The sequence below is a fragment of the Genypterus blacodes genome, unplaced genomic scaffold (assembly GCF_046128005.1).
Source record: "Genypterus blacodes isolate CSIRO-AG114 ecotype Tasmania unplaced genomic scaffold, CSIRO-AGI_Gbla_v1 ptg000003l_1, whole genome shotgun sequence".
Classification (NCBI taxonomy): Eukaryota; Metazoa; Chordata; class Actinopteri; order Ophidiiformes; family Ophidiidae; genus Genypterus; species Genypterus blacodes.
In genome coordinates, this window is record NW_027466817.1 from 9,385,255 (window position 1) to 9,404,125 (window position 18,871).

The 18,871-nt window shown below is 45.4% G+C and overlaps 1 protein-coding gene across 3 annotated transcripts; it reads left to right on the forward strand.

Annotated features, from left to right (window-relative positions):
* The first annotated feature begins 8,046 nt into the window (after window positions 1-8,046).
* fosb (FBJ murine osteosarcoma viral oncogene homolog B) lies at window positions 8,047-18,593 on the forward strand. 3 transcript variants are annotated; one of them, XM_076141043.1, is made up of 6 exons: window positions 8,047-8,295; window positions 8,764-8,951; window positions 11,220-11,603; window positions 11,975-12,082; window positions 12,788-13,159; window positions 13,320-18,593. In XM_076141043.1, exons 1-6 carry the CDS (start codon window positions 8,232-8,234, stop codon window positions 13,383-13,385), a joined length of 1,182 nt encoding a protein of 393 aa, XP_075997158.1. In that variant the 5' UTR covers window positions 8,047-8,231; the 3' UTR covers window positions 13,386-18,593. The 3 variants fall into 3 exon arrangements, with proteins under 3 accessions (XP_075997158.1, XP_075997150.1, XP_075997169.1); XM_076141035.1 differs by having other exon boundaries at window positions 12,788-18,593; XM_076141054.1 differs by having other exon boundaries at window positions 8,174-8,295; window positions 8,718-8,951; window positions 12,788-18,593.
* Window positions 18,594-18,871: the final 278 nt, after the last annotated feature.

The window sequence follows — 18,871 nt, forward strand, 5'->3', positions numbered from 1 at the left end:
CAGAGGAGCTCAAGCTCTGCCAGCCGGCCGAGTGAGACACAGTGTGCGTGTGATTTGAGCTGTAATCTGCTTCTCCTCCTCCATTCTCTGATCTTCCTCCTCATCTCTGTTGATTCGTTCCCACTGACAGCAGCTGTGCTCATCCCTCCACCTGCTCTTTTGCTCGTCTCTCATCTCGACGCTCTCACCCCCCCCCCCCCCTCCTTCCCCCAGCTGTCCTGTGGGATGTGATGATGCTCTTGACAGGCTTTGGCGTCTGTTCTTGGAGGTGCTGGTATTTTTGTGCCACGGCGGCGGGGGCAGCCACAGGAATAGCAACCTGGAGTTGTAGAGTATATGGTGTGGGGGCGGGACCAGAGGAAGGCTGGGATGCTTTTTTAAATAACCCATTGTATAGACACACAGGAGGGAGACCAGGGACGATTGCGTAAATTGGCTCCCTCACTGCAAATTTAGCCCAGGCTTGCTCACGCATACATTTGATGAGCAGCACCATCTCAGTCGTCAGAGCTCGGGTATTTAAAGACGCATGTGTGAGCTGGCATGGGACGTAGGGTGTATTAATTGTACGTGTTTATTTACGAGACGAGGAGACTGTTGGCTGATAATTCGAGCTGGAAAGAGCACAATTTACATCTCCTGCGCCTCTCCCCCGTCAATCTGTTTTCCTTTCTCGCTTGTTTTTTTTTTCTCACACAGTCTAAATGCCAGTTTGATAACGGTGGTGAACAAGTGCGGAAACCGTCACTAGGACAAATAGTATTCTGATGCAACTGCAGCCAAACGTTGACATTGTAAAGTAATGCGTTGGCTTACCAGGGTGTAGTTTGACAAACACTTCACCAGAGGCCCTCAACTTCATTTTCTTTGTTCTTGGCTTGTTCCAAATGTTCCTTTGGCCATATTCCCAGCTGCGCTCGCTGCCTGACCACTGTATATTTCCTGTACCATACGTTACATCGGCAGTGTTCTCACCTGAAATGAACCCGAGGCAGACGAGGATCACCATTTTTAGCAACGTCGGTGAGCTTCATGTGTGACACAGAGGATTGATTACACCAGATCAGTTCTGTACCATGAAATCTTCATGATGAGACCAAGAAACATTTATATTTGGTGAATTTGCGGAGGAAATACAAATGGCTCTATGTGTCTTTTCACAGACGGACTGCTGCAAGGCGTTTCTCGGTTTCATCATGAAAATATAGAATTGGAATAAATCTTGGAAATCTGTGTTATGGCGCCATGTTAGTTCAGGCTTGTCAAAAAGATCCAGAAGATAGAAAAGTTGCAATTCGAGATCGCTGATTTGAACTGTGATCATTCCTCTGTCATAGTTTCTTTGGAGGATGTGGCTTGAGAGGGGTTGATGCGTAACATGGGTGTTTGTTGGGTGGTTGAGTTGCTGACTCACTCCGAGGGAAGGTGGGAGCACCGACGACCAAACAGGTGTTCACGTGTGAGGAGCACACACTGCACGCTGAGGCATTACGGGGAGTGACTGAGGCAGCAGGGAAGAGAGAGGATGAGGAGGAGCCTGGGGGAGAGGGGTGAAGAGTGAGGCGGTGTGTGGGCACAGAAGGCCGGCGAGGTGAGGGGATGACGGTGGACGCATGCAGGCCCGTGCACCGCTGACGTGTGCAGCGTGCATACAGACCTTCCTGCTGCCCCCAGATCTTTTCTTTTCCCTCTTCCTCACCCACTCGCTCCCTTTATTCCTGCCGCTTACTGTTCCCTGAAAAAATAGGGCAGCACTTATGTAAGGACAGAAGAAGAGTGGGGAGTGGTGGGGGGGGAGAACGCCTGAAACAAAGCGTGCTTGACAGGAAGGAAACAGAGAACGAGAAGGGGCAATAATGAACACGTGATCCTTAGTGATCCTTATCTAACTGTTATTGCTATAATTGCCCTATTATTTTGCTATTAAACTGAAACCCTGAGGTGGAGACGGGGGTGAAGCAGCAGCTTTGGATCCTAAATTCATTTCCAAAAAACTCTGAAACTGCTCCTAAATCCTGATCCACTCCTCCTGCATTCATTATTGATAATACTTTACTAATAGAATATGATTATCCCTTATGAGTATCTCTTTCTGATTGTCACTGTCATGCTTGTTGCACTGAGCTTATTCTAGCAAAAAACCGCCATTAAGGTGTTTTGGGCTTCCAAGACAATTTTCTGTATAAATCAAACCTTTCCTTATAAGTTCAAGCCATTTATCTGCAGCCACAGTCTGTTCGACAAGCTTACCGAGCCGAGGGTGAAGCAAAGCTGCAAACAACGATGCCATGTGACAGAGCGAAACACAGAGCCATAGAAAAATAATAATAATAGTAAATCGAAACCACCCCCCCCTCTCTCTCTCATTCCTCTATCTCTCTCTCTTGTCCCTTCTCGTCCTGGCACCTTCCCTCTCTGTTGAGAGTATGCTGGGATCGGATTGACGTGCTGCTTGTATCTGAGTCACACAGTGATGGTATACTGAAGCCCACTGATTGCTTTTAACTTTGGGCGCCTGACTCCCATGCAGTGTGTGATACAATAGAGCCACTCGGCTCCGTGTGCCTCAGTGCTGACGCTTATAACTGCACTTATAACAGGAAAAGAAAGTCAAATTTACTGGCGCTCAGATCCAAGCTCGAACGCAACCCAAGCTTAGCTGAATTCCGTTGTAAAATTTGTACCACAACCTCCTTGGTGGAGGTATAGTTCTGCAGCTTTTGCATGTTCAAAGGTAAATGCTGAATAAGAAACATATTAAAGCCATTAGTCTCCTTTATTTCATGCTTCTCAATGGTGGTAGTTGATGAAGCACTGTAATGGGTCAGAGGTCAACTGTAGCTACACACTGAAGGACAACGCCCCATGTCTCTTCACAGCGACAAAATACATGACGTGAAAAGTGTTCGTCACAAGAGCTCACAACTGCCAGTGTGACGCATGCACGCTCCAGTGTTTTACCTTCTCAGCACATCGCAGTGAATACTTACCGTTCCTGTTTGCTGTTTGGTTTCTACTAAACACTGGAGCATGTTGTTTTACATAACCGCCAGAGGGATTTCACCATGTAAACAAAAGAACTTTTAGATAAACAATACCAGCGAAGGGGAGGCGGGAGCAGAGCGTGCTGAAGGCTGGAACAGGAAGAACTGGAAAGTCAAAGTTGTAAACGATGTGATGGTGTTCTCTTTGCCCTGGAATACTGGAGGGACGTGTGTTAGGCGTGTGTGTGAGTGTGTATCCAACTTTCACTAAGATAATAGGAGGAATCCCCAAAGCACAGCAGCAGATTTGATGTGTCATCACGCCTGTTAATGTCCTTTTTAGTGTTCTTCATAAAAGAGCCATTATGATACGACAATATGTCCTTATTTACGCACCATCAGGCAAAAACCAAGACTTGTTTCAATCTGCGTCATGCAATCTGGGTGTTTTAAACTGTAGTTCCCTCATTTGTGCTTGCATTTGACAAAGAAGACATCTAAGCCACTCAGTGGATTAAGTAGTTTAGTTTACTTACTACTTTACTAAGTGTTGCTCGAGTCTCTCAGGTGTCGTTTAGCCATCACACAAACACTCCACCTTTGTTGATTTGACATTAGTTCATTTAGCTTTTGCGTCACAGCGTGTGGCTCTTGTCAACATGCTGACTGTCATCTCATTCATGTTTTTTGCCCACTGAAAGCTTCTGGATCATATAACTGCACATATGTTGACTTTATTGTGTCCAGATGTTGCAGGCCCACATTGTTATTTGGATCGGCTTCACCGCTTCGGGAGTAAAAAATGCATTTTTCCATGGCGACAGAAAAATTGAGTTTAAACAGTTTCAAATTGAGAAAGCTGACACTCAATCGGTTTTATTAACCTTTCACATAGTCAGAATCACACCTCGGCCTCTTCTTTCGTTCGGAACTGTGAGTGTTTGTCTGAAAACAAAAGATGACGCTTGGCTTGCAGGCATAAAAAAAGAGGAAGTAGTAAAGATCAATAAAGTGTTACACCCTGTTAACGTCTTCAGTTAACAAAGCGAGCCCTGTTTGTGCAAGTAAGCATGAAGGCCATTGACTTTTCACATTGACAATTAGCGGATTTTAGAAAGAATAAATGTGTTACAAAAGCATTACAGAGGCAGACCCAAACCTTTGGCTGACATTTGACGCGAAACAAGCTCCTCTGGTCTTAACTGTCAGCTAAAACTTGCCGACTGTCTTGGAATGAACTCCCTGACCCCCTTTGTACGAGTGTTTGTCCTACTTGTGCGAGTACATGCAGCAGACAAAGACAGAAGGAAACTGTTGAACGCTGGGAGGAAAAACTATGGTATGAGGCCTCCAAAGGTTTTGGTTGGCTGGATTGCGCGAGCGGATCAAGTTTCTTTCAGCGAGGTGGGGAAAGCCTGCAAGACTTATGTAATGTTGTTGGGACACAGAGCCAGAAGGGGTGTAAACAAGGCCGCTGTAAAGTGGGACAGCCCTGCCGGTTGCCTGGTTACAAATATTTTGGGCAGGGAGACAGGGCAAACACGGGCCCGCCTTCCAGAGAGGAAACAGGGGCTGGACTCATGAGCACCGTGCGAGTTAGCTGCTTCCCGAAAATACGCTAAGAGACAGAGGCAAGCAAAACAAAGCAGGCTGGGGGCATCAGACAACACACAGGTCTGTGTTCATCTGCCACCAGCAAGTAAACACAAACAGATTCAGGCAGCAGAATAGAAGACGGAGACACCTACAGTCTGACTTTAGACTCCATAAGTCACTCCACACCCCAAATGTAAGCAGGGCTGAGTAAATACAGTGGCTACAGTCAGAGAACACAACTTTACTTGCCTGATACAATACACACAAGTTTATTACAAGTGTGTGTGTGTGTGGAGTGTGTCAGAGAATGCTGCTGAATGAATCAGAACTAGTTTGGTTAGACCTATTTTAAGATATTCATTCATATGGTGTCTTAATTCACTGGAACAATACACTAGATTCTTCTCTATGCAATTTTGACACAAATTTTAAGTTGTGTCTTGTAAAAATCTTACCTAATCCCTTTTAATGTGTATGTTTTGCCTTTATTTACTGTTTTTTTGTCATCTTTGACTGATGTCCTTGTGTTCCTCCCTCCTTCATGTTAATTTATTATAGGAAGATTGTTTTGTTTAAAGGCGGAGCGCTCAGGACAACAATGTCAAAAAATACATTAAAAATGGAAAACTGAAAAAGAAAAGTAGAAATACATTAGAGGCCTAACCAAACACAAGGTCACTTAGGCTCTCAAACTGGGAGAGGACCCCCATAAGAGGACAGGAAACATTCACGTCCTGATTTTTGAGAACCTTGGAAGTGAGTAAGAGGAGGAGAATCTATTCTTTCTATCTCTACATATATATAGATCTTTATTTTTAGGGAGCCAGAGCAGTGGGAGATGTGTGTGTGGGTGAAGCTGTGGTGTCTTTACAGTGTGTGAGGCAGAAGAACACTGAGCCAAGCAGAGCAGAGTAACACAACACAAAGCTGACTGGAGTTAATCATTGCTTTATTTGCATAGACACAATACAGTTTAAACACAATTACAGCAGGTACAACTAAAAGAAGAGAGTAAACAAAGAAGAATAAAAAAACAAACTATAACAGAGGCTGTTGTCGTAAAATTGGAAATAGACGTTTTAAGCAATGATAAAATCTGTATCTATATAAACCTTTAACTATCATTTTAACGTTCTTATTGCTTTACGTGATAACGTTGGCAGTTAATCTTTCCGTAACTAACAACAACAACGAGCGCGAGAACCGCAGCTCTGTGCAGCTAAACGTGCGACACGACTTCACTAAACTCACCACGTCACCTTTCGAAAGCCTCCGAACGTCTGACAACACTAAACACACACCGAGCAGAAACACTGATGGTCTCACACACGGTAACAACAACAACAACGACGACGACGGCGACAATAAACCAACAACGTCGGCCGCTCCGCTCTCCTCCCCGGGAGGAATCCGGAAGCCATATTGTGCGCCGCTGCCAGCTTCTGGCCTGTCACTCAGGGCCGGTTGCCACGGAAACCAGTTGCTAGGCGGCATAACAAAAAAAGGCCAGATTATAGATCAGCCACGTCAGACGTGTAACAGCGTATCCATGGAGACGGAACGCTACACACATGCAGCGGACTCGTGGAGAGCACATGGTCACACAGCCGCACGGTTCCACCAAACATTCGACGCAGGATTACGAGCATTTCCGGGTAGATTCGGTAGTATTTGGGGGGAGTTATGTAAATCGGTGTACATGCGTGTAGAGGAGTTATGAATTAAAAAGGAATAAACTACTAAATGAATGAACTGATGAGTAAATAAGTAAAATAACACAAAGCTTCAGTCGTTATGGTATGCAACTTCTTGATGAGTGTCATCCTGACCCGGTACCGGTCCAGACCCAACTAACGTCCCCCGTGAATCGGCGGCACTGACATTGCTGAGGCGCTGACTAACTCCCTTTCCTTCTTACTCACGCCTTTTCAACACACACACACACACACACACACACACACACGCAGACACACACACACACACACACACACACACACACACACGGTGGGGCATATATGTCTGACATCACAGCTAAGAACAACGTGGGTCCAACATTGAGCATTTTCATCCATGAGTCCTGCCTGTTGTTGCCCGCTTTGCCCCCCGCAGCTCAGCCTCCCACCCGTCACATTCCCACCCGTGTCTGCACACACACACACGGGCTGCTGAATCACTCGCCGCTCGGCCGGGTGATGTTCGCAGTGACAGGCGCTGATTTCCGTCACTCCTGCCCACTGCGGACATATTCTCCGGGCCGTGTTGTTTTGTCTCTGGGAGGTGTTTGGATGAGGCTCCTGTCCTGTTAGCAGCTAGCTGCTCTGACAAACTCTCATGCCCACTCATGAGTTCTCATGAAGGAATCTGTGATTGAAAGATTCAGACTCAGAGTTGTCTGGTTTTACTGTTTTCCTCCCGACAAACACAGACAGTAAACCGCTTGTAATTGAAGCTGTGTGTGTGTACTTCGGAGTCTGCGTGTTATCGCCTCATCTGGAGTCCCGAGGGCGTGTCATGAGAACCTTCACGCAGGGATTTCCCTCCGTGATGGCCGGGGTACCTCCCCACTGCCGAGTCAGACCGCATGTCTCAAATCGAGGCTTTACATGCCTGTTATTATAGGGTTAAGACTCAGCTCCGTGTTAACCCTTAGTGCCCTGGTGAACTTTGACATCTGGGAGCCTGAGTTTAAGCGTAAATCCGCCTTAGAAATACAAATTACGCGCGTTATGAAATTTAGCGTCGTTTATTGTAACGGTGATCATAATCAAACACCCACAGTTGAAGAGTGTTTGTGCATTTTTACGTTAAGTTCAATGACGTGCTTTCGCTAGAATAGGCTGTGTGACATTACGTGATAATGGTTGTTTATTGTTCCATAAAAAAGTTTAATGAATCACTCGTGATTCATTAAACTTTTAAGCATCAACAGATTGATGGTTCATAATGAGGCTCGGGGACAATAAGTGCTGTCACGTAAGGGTTAACTACGGAGCTATAAGTGGATAAATGTATAACGACATCAGGTTCATGTAAGGATTATGTGTCTAAACACATGTTATAGCGCTGTGTTAACGTAACCAACAAGATCATCAAGGTTTCATATTGTGAGAAACAGCCTCCGTCTTCTTTAAAGGAGATATGACCCAAAAATGTTCCGGCGTGTAGGATTATAAATAGATAGTTTCCATATTTATCATACCTCGTTGAATTTTCCTCACAGAAATTGTCAGACGGTGAGAAATATCTCCTGGTTGTGATAGTAAAAAAAAAGAGTCTATTATTATCCGTGTGCGAGGTGAGCTTCTGGTCCATTTCTGTGGGAGAGGGATTCCCTCAACGTCACCAAGGATACCAAACACAACACGGCACAAATATGGGCATGTACGTCAGCGGAACTCCGGGCGGAGCTTGGACTGTAGAAATGCCGTGCTTGTACTCGGCACATTCATTCATAAGACAAGTCTGCTACTGTGCACCGTAAAACCGAAAACCCTTCTGCTTCAGCCGGTGTGGACGGACCGTACATGGATCTATGACCGCATGTTGGACCAACGCGGGTCGCTGCGAAGGACTTTAAACTGAAGCAGAGAACTTCCCAGAGTTTGACATAGGAAGTCCTCCCTGTACGTGGGGACCTGGATTACCTTCTTCATGCAACTTTTTTGGAAAGAAACCAAGAACATCTCAGCTTGGAACAGCAACAAGGCCACCAACGGTAAGACCCGAGTGTGTAGTGGTACCGTTAGATTCCACACCGGCCCGTGATGCACCTCTGCGCGCCGGAAACAGCTGCCCGCCGCTGTCAGGCAGCTACTGGTGTCATCGCGGCACGTTTACTGTTGATCTAAACTGTAATGTATAGAAAGCTGTTTGTCATAACGCACAATATGACTTAACGCACGTGTTATAGCGGGACTAACCGGGGGCACATCAACTTAACCGCTTTTAAACAGCCTGTCATTTCTTTTATTCCAACATGTGAATGAAATAACATATAAACGCCCAGCTTTGATCCAGATTCTGCCCCCGCTGGTTAGTTTGGTAAGACTGTGACTCACTTATTCAGCGAGTTGACCCTTAGTCATTGATTCTAGTCTGTGTTGATGGTCTGTAACAGAAGCCGTTCTCTCCCTCCAGTGCCCCTTCAGTAACCTTCTTGCTGTCCTGCCCCCTCCTGCTGCAGGTGACATCGCGCCCCCTCTGGTAACTGCAGGTGTCCCGGTGTCCCTCGGTCCCTGTGGGGAGATGTACCAAGGGTTCCCCGGCGACCCCGACAGTGGATCCCGTGGAAGCTCCTCTCCGTCCATAGAGTCCCAGTACCTTTCCTCCGTGGACTCCTTCGGGAGCCCGCCGACCACCAGTGCTCCGCAGGTCAGTGACGCTTAACAGTGTATTGTTTACATTTGCTATATGTGAAAGACAATAATGACACTTTAAAATATATAACTAATTACAATTACAAGAACTTTTTGAAAGCAACGTGTCGAAACATGCACATTTATTTACCCCGATATACATTGTTTAGTGTTTATTTATACAGCCCAAACATCGTAAATAGATATATATCCCGTCACTTTTTCTTATTTAGTAGTAGCTCGTATGTGTTTGTGTATACATGCCGTGTAAACAAGAGCATAACAGCCCGTGGATAATACGCAGGTAAACCGTAAATTATATTTTAATAAAAGACAAAACTGTGCTTCAAACATACAGCAGAGCAACATTTAGCTTCTATTTTACACAAATGTGCTTGTTGCCGTGTTTAAAGCTAAAGTTTCAGTCACACGTGTGCTAATATGCCGGTTGTCAGGCAGCGCTCGCGGTTGTAGCGGCTCCGTGTCGTGAACGTGCTCCGCTCCAGCACGCACGCCGTTGTTGGAACCCTCGTACGTCAGTAGCGTGGCCCCGCCCCTTTCCCTACCGCCTCCTTCCGCGCGTTCCCCTCCCCTCCTCTCACAGGCCTCGCGGTGACGTAAATGCCTGTTCTATTTTGGAGTGTTACGTCGCGTTGCCAAGGGGAACACCGGGGGTGTGACGGGGGAGGAGGAAGAGGGAGGAGGAAGAGGCTCTCGGAGATACGCGGTTGGTCGGACGCTGCTGCCTGCTCGACGGCCTGTCCCGCCGGCTTCCACGCCGAGCATGAATATTAATGAAATTTTAATGAAAGCAGATTCTCGTTTTGGCAACCGTGTCCGCCTCGGCTATTAACAAAAGAGCGAGGAAAGATGTGGAGCTGCGCCGCTATAAATAGTGCAGACACAGACCTGCACGGTGCCACGAACCTTCTGTTACATTTACGGACATTTAACACAGGGTCATACTTTAACGCCGTGATATTGATTTGATTTAATGATAAAGAGTAACGATAAGGGTAACGATAAAATCAGAAAGATGGATACAAAAACATATACATTCCAAGTAATAAACTCACTTTAAATGTAGCAGTTTACCGTGTGAAATATTTTATTAAAAATAGTTACATACAAACAGGACACACAGAATGTAGCAACTCTGGACGTAATAGAGATTTCTCCGATAGACGGAAGCGGAAATGGCCTTGATACAGCTACTTGACAGAGACGATTGACATTTACATAAACTGTACAACTGTACACACAGCCTAAAGCTTTCATCTGTTGCCCAGACAATGACGACACTGTGCAAACAAGCAGGCAATGAGGACAAATGCCACAGCAGGATTCCCAAGGAGCAACTAAAACAACATTAAACATAAACACACAAATGGTGGCGCAAGAATAATGACAAGATGACAACAGTAACACTTTATCAGTATTACCGGATAAGACATTTTGTCACACATCATCACACGGCAGTAATTGCAGATTCGGGTTTCTGTTTTTGTTGAAAGTGACACATAGTCAGGCCAGCACTTGGCGTCTTCGTAGGCCCCCTGGTGTTATCTTAGTGTAACTGCAGCCATTCGGCTTCTGTCCCCATTTCACCTCATTGTTTGTCTAAATGTGAGTTGCTACAAACACACACACACACGTTTATGAATTACTTTCTACCTGTCAGCAAATGTTTACAATAACTGATTTGTGGCACTATTGGACCCTTTTCTCAACCTTTTGCTTACCTGAGATACTGTTGATGTTCAAGGTCAAACCGCTGGTGTGGACTCCCCCACCACCCAAAGTGGAAATTGCATAAGAATCTGTGATCATTGCCAAAAGGACAACAAATAATGACAACTAAATGCTCATTCAAAAAACACACCAAATTAAGTTTTTGATCTGTCTGACTGTTAAATGATAAATGTACAGCATTTGTAACCATTGGTGTCTCACTTGAAGCACCACCATAAAAAAAATGATATTCCTCCCATTGATCAGTCTACTTATGTACATTGTTGTGCTAGATCCTCCGTAATCCATCAGAAGAGGTCGGGATCCTTACTACTTACCTTTCTTCTTACCATACTTATCCTTTTCCTATGGCTTGGATTGTGTTTGCCTGAAATGGCAGAGGGTCATTTTTAATCTGCTGTTATAGGCTTAATGGCCGGACTGTGTTTTTGTAAAAATCACACGTACACAGGAAAAAAAACAGCTGATCCGTCCCTGAGTCCGTCTGCGTTCCTGACTCTCCTTTTGTCTTCTTTGCTCTGCTTGTGCTCAGGAGTGTGTGTCAGCGGGAGCCGGCTTGAGCATTGTGGGCAGCAGGCCGGGTAGCAGTGTAGGAGGGGAGATGCCTGGATCATTTGTGCCCACCGTCACCGCCATCACCACCAGTCAGGACCTACAGTGGCTGGTTCAACCGACCCTCATCTCCTCCCAGGCCTCTGGACAGAGCGCGTCCACTGGCACCTCAACCATGACCCAGCCGGTGTCACTGGTTGACCCTTACGACTTGCCAGGTCCCAGTTACTCTTCCGGGCCTGCATTCACCCCTCCGAGCTCAGACACTCTGGGTCCTGCTCCGGGCCCCATCCGTCAGTCCAGAACCCGCAGCCGCCGGACACGGGAGGAGTCTGTGAGTGACGACGGCGATATGGTTGTGTTAGTAAGTGTGCGTGCCTGAAGGTTTGTCAGCAGGCTTTGTTTCTTTGAATATGACGCTATCGCTTGTGTATTTGTGGCAACACAGATACCAAAAGAATAATTACTGCTTGCTGCACTGTTTGGTGATGGTGTGCACAGACGCTTTTAGAAGCAGAGCCGTCATCAAAGTGGCATCAATTAATGCCTCCTCCCCCCCAAATCAGATGAGAGACTCAGCTAAGAGCTTTTATTTACACCGCCAATATTTCATCCAACACAAACAGAGCTGCTCTGTTCACCCCCACTGTGCACATCACCGCCGCTAAATATATGGTGGCAGGATAACAGACCCCAAAACCTCCTGATCTTCCTCATTTTCTGCCCCCCCCCCAGCTCACTCCAGAGGAGGAGGAGAAGAGGCGTGTCCGTCGAGAGAGAAACAAGCTGGCTGCTGCCAAATGCCGAAACCGCCGACGGGAGCTCACAGACAGACTGCAGTCGGTGAGCGTGGTCCTGTTACAGCTGTCACAATCCCTAATGAACATAATTGCATACCTTAGGCTGCCTGGCGTAGCATGGCAGAGTGTGTTAATAAGTGTGTGCAAGAGAGAGTGTTTATGGTAATGAGGTGTTTAGCTATCGTGAGGACAATTATAGTTCTCCAGACAGATTATTGTACCCACTGTAATTATGACTTTATTAGTGCACGTTTATATAAACTGACTCATACACAGAGAGGCACAGCTAGTTCATGGTCTAGGGCTAAAATGAGAAAATTGGTGGTTATTGCCTAATCTGTACACAGATCAGTACATTGTGGTATGAAAGTGACAGGCGAAAACATGTGAAGCAAGGCTGATTGTGTTCAGCTGCAGATAGAAGAGGACGTGGTTTCATACCTGCAGCAGGTTTACAAACATACACATCTCCTCTGCTCTGGCTTATGTGCGTTTCAATGAATTCTGTTAAAATTTAAAATGGAGGAGACACAAAGATGAGACAAAGCTGAAGGGAGAAAGACGCAGCGGCAGAGGAAATGTGCTTCCTGACTACGCAAAAACTCTCTCTCGCTCTCTCTCTCCCCTTACATATGCCTGACTTGTATATTTTCTGTTGTGCTGCACGTCATTTCCCTCCTCTGTTCTCACCCTGTCCCTTTGTCTCGCTCCCTCCCTGCCCATTTCTGTCATTCCCCCCTCCCCGCAGGAGACAGACGTCCTGGAGGAGGAGAAGGCCGAGCTGGAGGCCGAGATCTCCGAGCTGCACAAGGAGAAGGAGCGCCTGGAGTTCGTCCTGGTGGCCCATCAACCCAACTGCAAGATCTCATACCAGGAGCAGCAGCAACCTCCAGCCCAGGCCCAGACTTTACAACCTCCCGTTTCCATTGTGGGCCTGACTGTGAAGGAGGACTCTTTCTATCTGCCTCCTGCCTACACAGCCCACACGTCCTCCACACAGCAGGCGGCTGTTCAACAGCAGCAAGTCCAGCAGCAGCAAGTCCAGCAGCAGCAAGTCCAGCAGCAGCAAGTCCAGCAGCAGCAAGTCCAGCAGCAGCCTCAGCCCGGGATAATGCAGGAGGTAGAGTTTTCTAGTTCTTTCTATGGCTCAAGTGAGCCTGCACCCGGCGGGCCGTGCCTTATGGCCAGCGACAGTGGTGGTGGTGGTGGTAACCATGACGATGCGGCCATTGGCAGCTACAACCCCTCATACACATCTTCATTTGTGTTCACCTACCCAGAGGGAGCCTGCGGGGTCAGTGCCAACCAGCGGAACAGCAGTAGCGAGCAGTCGTCTGATTCCCTGAACTCGCCTTCGCTGCTCGCGCTCTGACTGACCGACACACACACGCGCACACATATCAACACGCACATAAATAAACACGCCCGCTGGGTTTAGAGGCCGAGGCGAGATCTTGCACAGCGCTGAGCGGAGACGCTAAACAATCCTGTGTACCTGATTGGGTTTAAGTTCTATTTTTAACATCAAAACAAAACATTGGATCAGAAAGTAAAGCCTGTCCACGCCGCCTCTCTTACAGTGAGACGCATACACGTGACACAATTAACGATTTCTGGGAATATTACGTCCAATTTTTGAGATATCTGGCGTTCACATAACAGACCGTAGTGAACTGTAGTCTGTATATTGGACCTGTATGAACTCAAGGCCTTTGTTTTCATTGATCTCTATCTTATAGCAACTTCCGGGTGCAACGTCGCCTCATCATGTGAAGTAGCTGAGAGAATGTTGTGGAGATCTACACGCAGGCCGCCGTGAGGAAATTAGAGTAAATCAGTTCTGTGTGTGAATCCACGAGATTGTTGAGCCAAACGCCAAATATCTCTAAAGTGCTCCACAGTGTAAGTGAATCTTTGTCTGGACGTCATTTTCCTGAAACTCGTGAAACGTTGTGAAGTCGCAGTGTCTCACTTTAAGCAAATTAATTCACATTGAATATTTCCGATCTCTTATCCAAACACCACCAAGCTCACGTTAGAATCCCACGACCACCAATGTCCCCACGTTGTTCCCTCTGTGGGTTCGCCCCTCTTGCAGTGCTCTCGCTCTCATCCTCTTCCTCATCCTCTCTCTTCTTCCTCCCCCCTCCTCTACTTGCTGAATGTATTTGTGCAAAGCTGACATAAGGATGGAGGACCCCCTTCGTTCTTGTTCTTCTGGGAGACGTTGCTGGTCTCTTGCTCACCTCTGACCTCCCATCATCCGCTCGACCCCCCCCTCTTCCTCCTTCCTGCTTCTTCCATCCGTGCTTGGACTTTGGCGAGTTGGCGGGGATCTGAACCTTGCAGACTGCTCTTAACTTTGTGCTGCTTTCTCCTGTCGTTATGAAATTCCTCCTCCGTCTGCCTGCCTGCCATGCGACCCATCTCTACCCATCTTTGTTTCTCCTCTTCTGTCTCTTCTGTGTTTCTCCTTCTCTCTGAAGTCCTCCACCCTAGAGAGCCCGAAGACTCCATCCAGCCCATGGGACCTTGAGTGAATGCCAGCCAACTAACAGGTCCTTTTGCGTCCACTACCCCCCAAACACACACAGGACATGGACATGGATGCAACCCTCATACAGAAGAGCCTTTCTCTTTCATAGTCATAGTGGATCCTTAGAGCGACGCGGCAGCCAAACTAGTTCACATTAGGTGCGATTATCACGCAAAATGCGAGACGGATGTCTTCTGCTGAGCCATTATTCCATGTTGAAACGATGAAGATGAGACACGACTTGTGGTGCGAGGCTGGTTTAAGTGAGGATGAGAGAGTGAGGATGACTCAAACGCAGGCAACAAAGAAGGAGCCAAACGTTAAAAATGAAGCGAAAATAATTAACAAAAAGCCTCTCTTGCCAGCTGCGTGGATCAGCGAGCTCTCACTCTTGCGTTAAAACCGCCTCCATACCTCAAAGCCTCATCATCCCTGGGCCACGCGTGCACAGTCACGCCTTCGTTTTCAAATCAATGAATCATGGAGACAAAGACGTTTTCCTGCAGCCCACCAGCTCCTCAAATCTGTCCGCCCGGTGGCTCAGAGTTGTGAGTTGTGTGAGCTGTGAGCCGACGCCTTTCATCCAGAGGAGACAGTTTGGATTGGGACAACCTCTACACATTGGGTTCAGCAGGTTCTCTGCGCCTGGCCTGTCCTCTCTGAGGGGACATGGCGTTGGCGCGTTTATTGTGAGTGTGTCCACTCAGAGGCTCCTGCGCCCGTTTATTTCTTTCTTTATTGAGGTTGAGGTCGGTTGAAGAGCACAAAGCGACCCGGGGACAAACAGAGCTGACGGCGAGCAGCCAGCGTCCTCTCTTTGCCTGTGAATTTGTACAACTTGTTTTCCTGTACGTTTGAGTGACAATTGTTATATATTTTAATGTTTACGTTTGTTCGTTTGATCGTTTTGCATTGACATCTGCTTTCATTCTTACTGTTGCCATTTTCTTTACCTTATCGGAATATTTCCTCATTACTGTTACTATTATTATTGCATTGTAACTATTATTGTTCTTTTATTTTATTGTATCTTCATTTGGCAACTGTGGAGGCATGTTGTGCACTACCAACGTTTTTCTGTGTTACAAAAAAATCTAATTATACGCCTATATGCATATATACAGATAACATGTATACGTGTACATGTATGTACAATGATTGTAAAGTATGAATGTTTGCAGATCTAAATGGGATATTTTTGTGTATGAAGAACATGATTCGGTGTTACTCAGAATAGTTTTAAAATGGATATTTTTCTAAAAGAAGAAAAACCTATATTAAATCTAAAGTACTGCGTTGTCCCTCAACATGAACGATGCACGATGTCACTGCCTTTATCAATGTGTATTTATATGTTTTATAAACAATATAAAGCACTATTCCAGCCACATTAAATGTATTGTTAAAGATGTTTTATGATGTTAGAAACTTGTGCTGAGGCCTTTGTTTGTTCTTCTCTGTGAGGTCTGTCCCAAAGCTACTGACACCTTGATGCCACTCCATCCTTAGCAGACGCTTCACCGGGGAAACCGATTGTAAAGATGCCAATTCAAAGTGTTCAGACCACAAACGTAATGAGTTAACTGTTTCGCTGAGGACAGATTTCATTCCCATAATTCATTTCTGTCAAGCAGCCTAGACGCGCATTTCACAGCTGAATTGTGCATTTGGCGATTCGCTTCGGCCTTCATATTGACGTCACGTTGAGTTTCTCCATTCCTGTTGTCAAGCAAATGTGTCGTCGAGTTAAGATGAAATTTGTTGTGATTGTGTTTGATGGATAAGAAACTTTATTTTCAATAAATAAACATGTTTATTCAAAATTGTCTAACTCACTGGCATGAACAACCTTTACTAGTGGCTCTCGGTGGTCAGAAAACGGACAGACCTCGATTTTAATGTTGAATAAGGTCTATATTTGTACAGATGTCAGAGGTCATTTGATTCCTCTTCAAAAGCAAATGTGATGAGATTGTGCTCTGGTGTCAGAATAAGCATAAAGTGTATGAATTTGTTCTCATGTACATAGGTTTTTGTGGTGCTACTTATAACACAAAGTGATGAGGCGGGAGGAGGAAAGCGCAGTGTTGCCGCTGAGGCTCATGACCAATACAAATGCTGCGCTCACATTCCACCATTACAGACCCCATCCCTTCACCTTGATGTTTCATATTCATGTTTGTACGCGGCCTGATTGTGACACCTGAGTGTGACGCTGGTGTGTAATGCAGGTGTGAACGTGGCTTCGCCCAACAAACCTGATCCAGGGTTCAATAACAGACATGTCATTTGTCTGTAATTTGTTGTTTCTCCCTTGACCCCTGACCCCTGATTTGTTGCTCTTGTCAATGTTTCCAATCTGAGTTTCTGTAAAAAAGCCGTCACACTTCCTGAGATCAGATATGAATTGGATCTGGGACCACATAGGAAAGTGGAATCTGTCATTATTTGTCTGTGATTAAGGCCAAAATGTTTTCGACTTGTTTTGTTTTGCTTGTTGAGTCTTCTGACGTTTCCATACCTGAGTGAGTTGATTTAGATACAAGAGCACGACCATATGGGAGTAAACAGGAAGTGGTGCTAGATCTGGTTTTCCTTACACTTCTGGAGAAATCGAACAGTTTGTTCGTCTTTCCTTTCTGTTTTGTGTCGCAGCAATACTTGGTGTGTGGCTAATACATGGCAGCTACCAGCTTAGCCCTAAACATTAGTAACCAGTCAGTGGTACAGGGACCAAAACTGAAACTGGAATCAGAATTGGAACGGCAGCAGAATGCAAACCAAAATGGGAAATTTCCTGTTTTTAGTGCCAAACGTTTGGTGACGTGGTGGTGGGAGAGGTGACGCCAGCTTCAATCATGTTTTGGCATTTACGTGCCATCTGTGTCACAATTTTGGCCAAATGTGGGCGACATGATGCTGGAATGTGAACGTAGTAACTGATTTTCCCCCTAAAGCTGACAGCATCATCAATCCCTTTACATAACAGTTTATCCACATAATCAACTGCCTGTTACATTTTAAACGGGATGTACAGCTCTCAGTGAGCTCTAGTACTGTACCTGAACACCACACGACACATTCACTTACACTCTTTTGTACTTTATTTTCTATTCCTTTGACTGAACTTTTTTGTTCTGTTTTGTTTTGAAAGAATGCAATCACAAAGGGGAAATAACATGAAAGAACGGGAAAGGAAAGTTAAAGTGCTTGTTTAATGAATCCAGCTTGGTTTCTTGTTTACTTTGAGATGAATGTTGTCATGTGTCATATTACGTTTTTATTTTCCTGCTATATGAGAAGCAATACGTATTATTCTCTTGGATTAACATTATGTAGCAAATTACACAGAGCTCAAACTGACTGCTGCTACTGTATGTCCAGTGTGATGATGTATTGCTTTACTTATCCATCTTTGCTGACTTGTTATATTTGACATGATATAATATTCACACAGCTCTCTGTCAGATTTACTTCAGAATGGTGTCATTGTTAGGAAAATGATCTATTTTTCTTATATGTTCCTCTGCTCCTTTCCTCATCCGTTCCTTTCACAAACATTTCATCCCGTTATTTGATGTTTATCTCAAGTATGTTTCCCTTCTCAGTGAAGCAAAGATCCCAGTTTTGTCACAATGGAAACAAAATAATCGTGAATATGAACCAACTCTGAATTGTTCTGCTGCTGATTGTCTTTTCACCTCAGTGACACATTAAGTCATACAGCTCATGAAGGTGCTCAGATATTTAAATAAGTTACTGTTCAGTTCATCACAACATAACTCACCAAGCTGTTTCTAAAAGTTTCCCTCTCATTGGTTGTCACTCCTGAAGAAAACCAATTTGGACCAATCAGCTCTCTCTCTCTTTCTCTCGGTCGCTCTCTCTCTCCTTTGCTTTGCACCATGCAAACCCTGGGCGGTGAGCTGATTTCTTTAATGATATTGTCCTATTGTCATAATTTTGACATTATGACAATTGACCTATTGTCATAATTTTCAATAACTGAAGTCACATTAATAAACAACTTATTATAATAATAGTTTATGTCTCTATCTCTTTTTTAATAATTAACATTGTCTGAGCCGTTTGACATGAAGAGTGGACAAATAAATTGATAAATTAACATTATTAACTGTATATTGTATGTATTTTTTTTTAAATTTGTGTTTGTGAGGGAACAAATCTTTTCCAGCAGGAGAAAATGCAGGCCATTGTTGCTCTCTAGTGGTCGTAATACGATCACAGCATTTCATTGTCTTCTGGCGGAAGTTGCGTCACTGGACCGGAGAGGGA